The 10,974-nt window shown below is 40.0% G+C and overlaps 1 protein-coding gene across 1 annotated transcript; it reads right to left on the bottom strand.

The window, feature by feature from the left end:
- Positions 1-1,726: 1,726 nt before the first annotated feature.
- On the bottom strand, positions 1,727-7,799 carry fundc1 (FUN14 domain containing 1). Its single transcript, XM_034186709.1, has 5 exons — positions 7,683-7,799; positions 7,142-7,295; positions 4,797-4,872; positions 4,290-4,418; positions 1,727-2,514 (listed from the first exon to the last, which is right to left on the bottom strand). The coding sequence occupies exons 1-5, from the start codon at positions 7,699-7,701 to the stop codon at positions 2,437-2,439; spliced, it is 456 nt and encodes a 151-aa protein (XP_034042600.1). The 5' UTR covers positions 7,702-7,799; the 3' UTR covers positions 1,727-2,436.
- Positions 7,800-10,974: the final 3,175 nt, after the last annotated feature.

Genomic DNA, 10,974 nt, shown 5'->3' with positions numbered 1-10,974 from the left:
TCCAACAGTCTGTGTTTGTCTGCAGTTTTTTCTTCAGAATCAAATTTATTGCCAAGTTCTCACATACAAGGAATTTGATCTGCTGCTTTTGGTGCATAAACAACAAAAAACACTTCTGTAAGAAGTAAAAGAGTCAAATAGTCAAACAGGTGAAACTATGTTCACTGTAAAAATCAATACATATAACATAGTGGTATGGGACTGTGCAAAAGCATGTGATTGGTGTGCAGATATACACATCTTTTGTTTGGTAAAATAAAACTTTCATATCAGCAAAAATAATGGAGAACCCAATATGTTCCTAAGAAGTTCATATCATCCTACTCGTATGTAGGCCAGGCTCTAATTAAATGATCCTTCGTGTTCATTAAAAAATAAAAAAACCCAATTTTCAACCCCAAACCGCTGGCTTTGACTGCACAACTCTGCAGAAAAGATTTTGTATGAATGTAGCCACAGCTCCTTCCTTCTCTCTGTGTCAGCTTATGTTGGGTTTTAAAGTTGAATGTAGCTTGAGTTTGTCAATTTCTTTCATTTCCAAAGCTGAAGTCTGGTGACCACCAAAGTCACTGTTGCTTGTTTGTAGAAAATTTCTTAAAGCGCTGCTCTCTGCTTTTTCCTCTCGCAAGAAAGTGTGAATTTCAAAACCTTAGTCATTGGCAGAGAACACGTTTCAAAAATTTTAAACTACAGCACTGTTGGTTTACAGCACACCCTACTGTCAGACCCTTGTACTGCAACAACTGTAAATCAGTTGAAAAGGCACCGTCTTTACCCATATTGCAATGGTCCAATGCCCCAGTTTTCTTGGAAGAGTTGTGGTTTGGCCCTGTACTCTTCATTCCATATTATTTGTTCTTTCTTCCAGTATTCAAACAAAAATGCAACCAACAGCTACAATTTCCCTTTCTGACAGCCCCCTATCCAAAAAAAGTGCAAAAATGGGACATAATGGCTTAATCTGGCTTGCCTCCTAACAGACCTGGCAACGCACCTGAAAACGAGAAAAAAAAAAAAAAAAAACTTTGATCAAAAACAGCAACAAACGCTGCTTTGGCTTCAAATTTTTACCCCAATAGGCCACAATCAAACAAGTTTCAAGCTGTAATCACTACAAATACCCCAAAGTTCAAACATGACTGAAGCTGTTAAAACTATGAATATCCCAAAGTCACCATGTACTAACAACAATTTTAAGAATGTGGAAGAAAGCTTTAAAAGTTAAAAAAAAAAAAAGACTATTTGAAATATGGTGCTGATGATGGCCGTAACCACTACGTATACCGAGTTTGTTCAAGATTGACAAAGATGTATCAAAAAGATACTATGATGCTTCAAAACGCACCCCAATTTGCTATACAAGATTAAATGGGAAGGAACAGCGTTCTGTGGAATAACCCCACAAGCTTTGGCAATTTTAGGATAGCCATCTACACCAACTGGAACTCTTCCAACAATTTTGCTCACATGCATAGACAGTTGTGTAGCAATACACTATATTATTAGTGACAAAACAAATGTGGCCAACATTTTACTGAATGTCAGACTAATTGATGTTAAGATGTTGAAGGTACCGTCTCTACATAGCAGTCCAATACCAATTTTTTTGGCCGCATACTCTGTCTAAATATTTTTTGTAAATTTTCAAGTAATCCTACTGCCAAAGTAAATAAGTATCTTTAAAATGTATCCGGCAAACTTGCCCATTAAACACAACAGCCTTTTGTACCTAAAGCATCAATTTATTGCTCAACAAAATCTATTTTAAAAGGAGATCCACAAACATAGACCATCTCTTAAAAAGACATAACTACCAGCACTTCAGAATAAAATTCAAGTTTCAACTCTTTCAATGTTTTATACATATATCTGTATACCCACCTGTGTGTGAAAACCCATGCAATGTTACGCCGAAAAAAAAACACCATAATCCTATAAAAGTCCAGAACAGATCCCAAAACAGTGCACAACTCAGTTCACCGCATTCAAATCAACAATCCCTCAGGGCTGAAAATGTAAGATTTGGCAATGCTGCTGAACAATTATGAAGTTATGAAGGTAAATACATGTACAGTTGTCTTTGCCAAATTATGCCCAACAAAATCTTTCAAGTCTTTTTTTTTTTTTTTTACAAGTTATAATTCTCATCATCAATATGTTTTCATTTTGCATGTCTTATTATTTGGCCATAAACAAGAACTATTTGAAAGTGTTGCTCTGGTTGAAATGAGGAACACAACTTCCACCAACAGCAGCAATATAATATTCAGCAGCTTTTTATATATATATATATATATATATATATATATATAAACACATAGCTACAAGCTAACACTTTGAAATTCACCAAAGCAGTGACTTCTTTTTTTTTTTTTTTTGCCCAGTGGGTTTTATTGATAGAGGAGTGTACTGCAGACTCTTCCAGTCTGGTGGATCCTAAGACGCCAGGCCGAGCAGGAAACCGCCGACGAACCCACTTGTGACGACAAAATTTTTCTTCACAAACTCCTTTGACTAAAAAAAAAAAAAAAAAAAAAAAAAAACACAACAAAAAATGTATCAGTATACAAGATGTTTAAAGCAGACCCCACATGAAAATAACTCTTAAATGGTCACATTGATATTTTAACAACAGAAATTTCAATATAATTCTCTGTAAGCCCTCTATTTGCTCAAGAGACGATATTCGTAAAGTGCTCCGGTAAATCAATTTGGGTTCAGTTGGACTCAACTGTACAAAAACAGGCCTTCCTTCTGCAATTTACTTGACACAAAACTGTCGCAGGCCAAAAATGCTTTGGACAAAAGTTGGTCCGAAAACACTCTTGTACAACATCACAGGGAGCTGAACATGGCCTTCTTTTTGTTGTTGTTGGATTCAAATGCCAGCAAATGGTTGAATAACTGCCCCACGACTCTACCAACTATACCCCTCTTGCACCAATTTGCCAGGGAACTACAGGTCCATCAGCACATATTTCTTATAGTTAATAGATTTGTTTTTATTTGTGGCACGAGATCTTTTAATATAATGATGAGGTCCACATTCACAAGGTAACACACTCTAGACCCAACTATTCAAACCGACTACTCATCTCCAAGCTGGCTTCCCACTCTGAAAAAGGCTATGGTCATGCCATCTGCTGGGTAACAGTATTGTTGTTTTGGGTCTGTAAAAGTGGATCTCACTACACGAAGCTCACACAACAAACAGTGAGTCCTTTGCTAACTTGCTTGTTTCATGAAGATGTTGTTCTCACAGCTGAGTCGTTGCCATATCTGCCGTACATGACTGTGGCTTCAAACTAATTCAATATCCATCACAGTCTTTTGATTTTGTATCAAACTCCCATCTACCTACATTTGCAGGAGAACGAAGGTCCAAGTCTCTAAGGTCCTGGTGCTTGCTGTGTGCTGGTGAGACGTGTATTCGGAGGATATTGTTGGAAAGACTTTGTGTTAAATGAACTTTTACTTATGGAGATGCTGACTGGGCATGCCATTTGCATTGTGATGGAGCATCAGCTGACATTTTGTTCATGTGGTGGACTTCTCTGGTCAGGATGCAGTACGCAGGTGGCTCCGTGTTGCGGACCGCAGCAACTGGAAAAGGCCAAAGGGGTGCCCACATTTCACCTGGCAGAGAGACGCTTACTGTTGAGAGGTGAGAATGGACCTTTTATCTGCCTGGATGGTTGCCATCCAGGAGCCAAGGTGACTCCGCAGTGCCGAGGATGCTGCAAAGCAAGGCATCAGCACATGCTCCCAGTGCTGAACGTCCATTTGTGTTGAAGCACTGTTGTCATGTTCAGTCCGCCTTATTGCCACCACCAGTAGCACACGATACCACCAAGCTAATTACAAAAGTTGACATTTTATATGAATTACTGTAGGATTTCATGGATGGGATGTTCGCTGAACAGCGATGCTGCCTACGATGACTTTAAATGTATAGTGAATGATGTTTGATGAGATGCTGTCATTTGCGCAAAATCAAACAAACTTAAAATTGCAGAAATACTAAAGGAACTCTGACAGTGTTCAAACATAGTCAGAAAAAGCAATTATCAAGCTAAAAACATTAGCAACTTCATTTATCGCAGATCAAGTTGTGGATTTTACAGCAAATAAACATTACAAATCTTGAAATATTTATTTTGTTCTGCTTCGCATAGGCTTTTAGAATCAAATACTGAAAGTAGTATCGGTTCAAAAAAAAAGATCCTGTATTGGTAGTTATAAACAAGCAAAACACAGGAACATACATGTAAACATCTTTGACGTCTCACCTTCTCGACAAATGTGTTGAGCTCTGGGCCTGCTTTTTCGCTGCCCTTCTTCAACTGCTTCTTAGCTTTGCTGACATCTTTTTCTACTCGCTTCCAGTCTATCTGGATATAACCTTGATTGTTGGCTATCTGGGGAAGCAGATGTCCAAATTAAAACAGTGTATTATGGCCAATGTTTGGGAAATTCATAATTTTCTTAAGAAAAACAGAAAAATGCCATAACATGAATTATGTCATAACAATTCAATGTCATGAATATAAAGTCATAATGTGTGGAGGATCTATGGAAGATCTTGTAAAGACACCCTTCATATTACAAGTTTCACAACTAAGAGACACCTTGGCTTTGGAACATCAGAATTAAGACTTCAATCCATCCATCCATCTGTTTTCTATACCCGCTTACTCCAATTAAGAGTCACAGGGGTGAGATTTAAAGTGAAATTCATAAAACACACTAATGTGTGTACCTCTTATGTATACTCATGTCTTGCAATCCTTTAATACCTGTAAAAGAAGAAGACCACCTCCTACGACTGCTGCAGCAACTTTTCCAACCTTCTGGAAGAGATATCCTGTACACCTAAAAAATAAAGAGACTGTTAATCCAAGACAAAGAACATGAATAACACTTGTCATATACAGGCAGTGCAAAGGTTTTTTTTTTTAAATATTAAATAAGACAACAAAGCAAAACAGGCTGGAAAGTGTCTGTGATGGCAGCCAGCTTCCCGACACAGATAAATTGTTGACAAAGATTTTGTACTGTAGTTACATTTAACTTTATTAACAATGGTGTAACATCAGAATGATTCACACTCTTTTGGGTATTTGCCAAACAGGAATCCCCACATGGTGGAAAAATGAAGACAATGACAAGCAAATCCCATGAATGCAAGCAAATTGCATTCATGGGATAAAAAGAAAAAAGAAACACCTTATCTCGTAATTATGAGATCAGGAAAGGTGCCACACTGACCACTGCTTTGCTCAGAACCACATACTGCACATCCACAAAGAAAACATCTTTATGCAATTCCGCTATTTCCAATCCTTCAGTGAAGACTAGCGTGAGAATTCCTGAGTCATAATCGAAATTCGTCTGATTTGTAACCAACGACGAGGCACTGTGATCAGACACAAAGTGTGGATTTTCCCCTGAAGTGTTCCTGGATGAATGAAAATCGGGAAAATCCACACTCTGTGTCCGATCACAGTGCCTCTTTGTTGGTTACAAATCAGACTATTTTCAATTATGACTCAGGAATCAGAAGAAATGGAACTGCATACAGACATTTTCTTTGTGGATGTGCAGTATGTGGTTCTGAGCAAAGCAGTGGTCAATGTGGTACCTTTCCTGATTTCATGATTGTGAGAGCAGGATCTCGCAAGTACGAGATCTTTTCTTGTAATCTAATTTTTTTTTTTAATCCAGTGAATGCGATCCGTGTCTGTAAGGCAGTTTCTTGAATGGGGGATGGGGATGAGAAAGAAAGAAAGAAAGAGTTTTGGTCTCACTCAGTGTCAGAAAGAAAGAAAGTGCCAGATTCAAAATTGTGGAATGGGTTATGGGTTGGCATGGACTTTACATTGAGCGCCCTCTGGTGGCCATTTTTGGCTGATGAAAACATTGCCGAGCTCAGTACAAATACATATAATTTGGTAACTTTTCAAAGGGGTCAGACTCATCAATAAAGTAAATTTAATGTACAATGGTTCATTTCAGGCCAGCTTGGTGTATAAATCTCACTGTTCCGGGCAGTGAGAGCTGTCAGCTGGCTGTTAGAAGCAAGTTAGAGACAAAACAAAACCATCTGATTTCAACCGACAATCAATGCAGCTCGAGCTTGTTTTTATTGGGGGCCAGTCATGGAAGTAAGAATTCTCGCCTTCGAATTTGACACTTCGCTGAAAGTGGCGTGTCTCCACTCCAACCCGTAGCCAGCAGAAGATGAGCACCCTGCTCAGCGTGCCGCTCTCTGAGCGACATCTCTGCTATTTTGGAATTGTGGGATAGTTCGCCGGACTACCTGCTCCAGCGCTGAATTTGAAAATGCTGCTGGATGAGTGTGAGTATAGACTTATGATCATTTAGGCGTAAAAACACACGAGATACATAAGTTCTTGTGCCAAATATACTCCTGATGTTTTTGTTACCCATGAAAATGTACTGTTATCACAGGTCTGGGAACTATGTTTTGCGCACGAATTCAACAAGCATGTCGGCCGTGGGCGTGTACTAACAGAGAATACCCAGAAACTGGACAGTTCGGCCAAAAACAGAGCGTCCACTTTTAGCTTGCCATTCTCACAGCTGGACATCCGGGAACTTATGAGCCGGAAGTGAGCTGCCATCTTAGTTTGGGGGAATTGCACAACTTTGGTAACATTGAAAGCAGCACGAAAATGCCCAAAAGTTGTTGTATTCCGGGTTATCCAGAACGGCAGTTCTATATTATACCATCTGAGAAATGCAGGTGTGAGAAATGGCTCTCTGCAATCAACAGGGCCGCTGTAAACACCGATAGGAATACCAACAAAAAGAAACGATGGAGTCCCAAGTCTGGTCCTGCTATCTGTGTTCTGCCCATTTTATCTCGCAAGTACTTTTTGTGTTAATATTTATGAATTGAGGTTGTTGTCAGGATCCGTTCACATTTTTCAACAGTTTGAAAATTCTGATAAAGCTCCAGCTACAGAAACTAAGCTGGATGACGGTTAAACAATGTCTCCAAAAGTCAACGTAAATCCAGATTTCTTGTTTTGTTTTGGCTTTGGTGTCCATCGTTAGTGCTGTGTGACCGGGGCTTAACTGATGTGGCGCTAGTGTGGAGGATGAGGTGCCCACTTACCACCCGCTGACTCCGCCTATGGTGAGCTGAGTGGCCACAGAGTATTTCTGTGCTATCGGACCGGAGTTGTTACCGAACAACCGCTTCCACCACGGCTGACGTTTGGCGTAGTCTGTCAGGTCCATGACCGTGTCATACACCTCCTCCTCTATATCTTTAAATCAATGGAAGGAAAAAAAAAAAAAAAAACAATGATAATAACGGGCATAAAACCGCGACTGTTGAGAGTAAGATTGTTTGATAACAGCTAACCGGTTAAAACATTAAAAACATTAAACCCGACACACCGGCAACACCTGTCATTCTTTCACTTGCCGTTTGACGCCTTGTTAGTAATTAATCCCCCGGTGTTAACAGTTTTAGAAACGACTAGCACAAAAGCTACTTGGAGAGAAAGTCCAAAAGTTAATCCTTTAGACTCAACACACAGTGATTCAAAGTGCAGGAAGTTTTCCCCACGACACTTAAATTAACAGGAAAAAATTTAACCGTGACGTTTGCTTCCAAAATGGAGAAATAATTCGTTTGTAGGCCGACTTACCCTTTCGTCTGTTCGCCATTTTGAAGAAGATCGGCAGTTCTGACCTCAACTGCCAACGACTGACTCTGTCCTCCTTATTTACATTAAAAAAAAAACAAAAAAACAATAACAACACACGTTTATTAAAAATAAAATTTATATACTAAAGCCCCGAAATTAGTTTTTCCAATATACTTTTTATTATTGTATTTTTATGTTGAATTTATTTTGGGTTCCCCCCCCCCCTTTTTTTTGTTTGTTTTAACTCCTGGAGTGTGTAAATTCTAATAAAGTTTTAGATTTTAAATTATTTGGAAATAAAATACACATATGTAAAGCAATACAGCATATAAAACTGCCGAGATAATACAATAAAGCATTAAACTTAGATGTGGTCCTAGTAACAGTTTGTTCTCTCTAACAAAGTTTTCATTATTACTTTCCACTAAAAAATTTAATTTCTGGGACAGTGGTATGTTTAACACTGTACATCACATTTCCTTCTAACAACACTCAATACGCGTTTGGGAACTGAGGACACTAATTGTTGAAGCTTTGTAGGTGGAATTCTTTCTCATTCTTGCTTGATGTATGACTTCAGTTGTTCAACAGTCCAGGGTCTCCGTTATTGTATTTTGCGCTTCATAATGCACCACACATTTTCAATGGGCGACAGGTCTGGACTGCAGACAGGCCAGTCTAGTACCCGCACTCTTTTACTATGAAGCCACACTGTTGTAACATGTGCAGAATGTGGCTTGGCATTGACTTGCTGAAATAAGCAGGGACGTCCCTGAAAAAGACGTTGCTTGGATGGCAGCATGTGTTGCTCCAAAACCTGGATGTACCTTTCAGCATTGATGGTGCCATCACAGATGTGTAAGATGTCCATGCCATGGGCACTAACACACCCCCATACCATCACAGATGCTGGCTTTTGAACTTTGCACTGGTAACAATCTGGATGGTTTTCTTCCTCTTTTGTCCCCAAAAACAATTTGAAATGTGGACTCATCAGACCACAGCACACTTTTCCACTGTCCATTTCAAATGAGCTCCGGCCCAGAGATGGCGGCGGTGTTTCTGGATGTTGTTGATGTATGGCTTTCGCTTTGCATGGAAGAGCTTTAACTTGCACTTGTAGATGTAGTGGTGAACGGTGTTAACTGACAATGGTTTTCTGAAGTGTTCCTGAGCCCACGCAGTAAGATCCGTTACAAAATGATGTCGGTTTTTAATGCAGTGCCACCTTAGGGATTGAAGGTCACGGGCATTCAATGTTGGTTTTTGGCCTTGCTGCTTACGTGTAGAATATTCTCCAGATACTCTGAATCTTCTGATTATAGTATGGACTGTAGATGATGGAATCCCTAAATTCCTTGCAATTGAACATTGAGAAACATTGTTCTTAAACTGTTGGGACTATTTTTTCAAAGTGGTGATCCTCACCCCATCTTTGCTTGTGAACGGCTGAGCCTTTTGAGGATGCTCCTTTTATACCCAATCATGACACTCACAATTAGTGTCCTCAGTTCCCAAATGCTTATTGAGTGTTGTTAAAAGGAAAGGTGATGTAACACAGTGTTAAACATACCACTGTCCCAGCTTTTTTGAAACGTGTTGCAGGCATCCATTTCAAAATGAGCAAATATTTGTTAGTAATATTATTATTATATTACCATATATTATTATATTATTAGTAATATATTAATATTAGTTTAAAACATCAAAGTTTATCAGTTTGAAGATTAAATATCTTGTCTTTGTGGTGTATTCAATTGAATATATGTTGAAGAGGATTTGCAAATCATTGTATTCTGTTTTTATTTACATTTCACACAACGTCCCAACTTCAGTAGAATTGGGGTTGTATATACATATAGCGAGGCAAATAAGTATTTGATACACTTGTTGATTTTGCAAGTTTTCCCACCTACAAAGAACAGAGAGGTCTGTAATTTTTATTGTAGGTACTCAACTGTGAGAGACTGAATCTACAAAAAAAAAAAAATAAATAAATCAGAAAATCACATGATTTTTAAATTATTAATTTGCATTTTATTGCATGAAATAAATATTTGATACAATAGAAAATCTTTTGGTATATTTGGTACAGAAACATTTGTTTGCAATTACAGAGGTCAGACGTTTCCTGTACTTCTTGACCAAGTTTGCACACTGCAGCAGGGATTTTGTTCCACTCCTCCATACAGATCTTCTCCAGATCTTTCAGGTTTCGAGTTTCAGATTCCTCCAAAGATTTTCTATTGAGTTCAGGTCTGGAGACTGGCCAGGCCACTCCAGGACCTTGAAATGCTTCTTACGGAGCCCCTCCTTAGTTGCCCTGGCTGTGTGTTTGGGGTCATTGTCATGCTGAAAGACCCAGCCATGACCCATATTCAATGCTCTTACTGAGGTAAGGAGGCTGTTTGCCAGAATCTTGCAATACATGACCCCATCCATGTTGTGTGGGCCGCTGAAGAGGAGGTACTGCTGGCCCACCACCACCAGAGGGCGCCCTGTCTGGAGTGCGGGCTCCAGGCACCAGAGGGCGCTGCCGCCTCACAGGAGCAGCCAGGGTGACAGCTGTCACCCATCACCTGAGACGAGACAGCTGATATCAATCAACAGGGAGGTATATCAGCAGGACGGCATCTCTACCTCATTGCCGAGATATCGCTCTACCAAGGAGGTAACGAACTCAGCCAGTTACTCTATTCTAAGAGTTAATACTTTTTGCTTGTGCTTAAGGTCAGCTGAAGACAGTGTTGGACGTGACTAGATAAGTACTCACCTTCCAATCCTTCAGTGTTGTTTTTGAGAAGAGGTGGAGGTGGTGTTTCCACCCTGTGTGTTGCTGGGTGCAGCCGCACCCACACCTGACTGTTTCTGTTCCTTGCCAGCAGTACCGGATCCGACGAGCGGAGGCAGTGGCCACCTGGGGTTCGGGACTTGGCGGCTCCAGTATCCCCGGGGTTCGGTGGCAGAGGAAATCGGGTGGTTCCGGTTCGACTCGGACAGACGTCTCCTATCGTCGAGCCTGCCCACACGACACCTTTGGAATTCGGTTACTGCTGTATTTGTAATCTGTTGTGTTTGTTGTGTGAGTTCACAACAGTAAAACTTTGTGATTTGACTTTCTCCATTGTCCGTTCATTTGCGCCCCCTGTTGTGGGTCCGTGTTCCTACACTTTCCCAACAATCCATCCTCCCTTCAATGTGGTGCAGTCATCTTGTCCCCTTTGCAGAAAAGCACCCCCAAAAATGATGTTTCACCCCCATGCTTCACGGTTGGGACGGTGTTCTTGGGGAT

This window comes from Thalassophryne amazonica, chromosome 14, assembly GCF_902500255.1.
Source record: "Thalassophryne amazonica chromosome 14, fThaAma1.1, whole genome shotgun sequence".
NCBI lineage: Eukaryota > Metazoa > Chordata > Actinopteri > Batrachoidiformes > Batrachoididae > Thalassophryne > Thalassophryne amazonica.
Note: the sequence above shows the minus strand (reverse complement) of the source record. Positions and strands in the feature narration are given on the sequence as shown.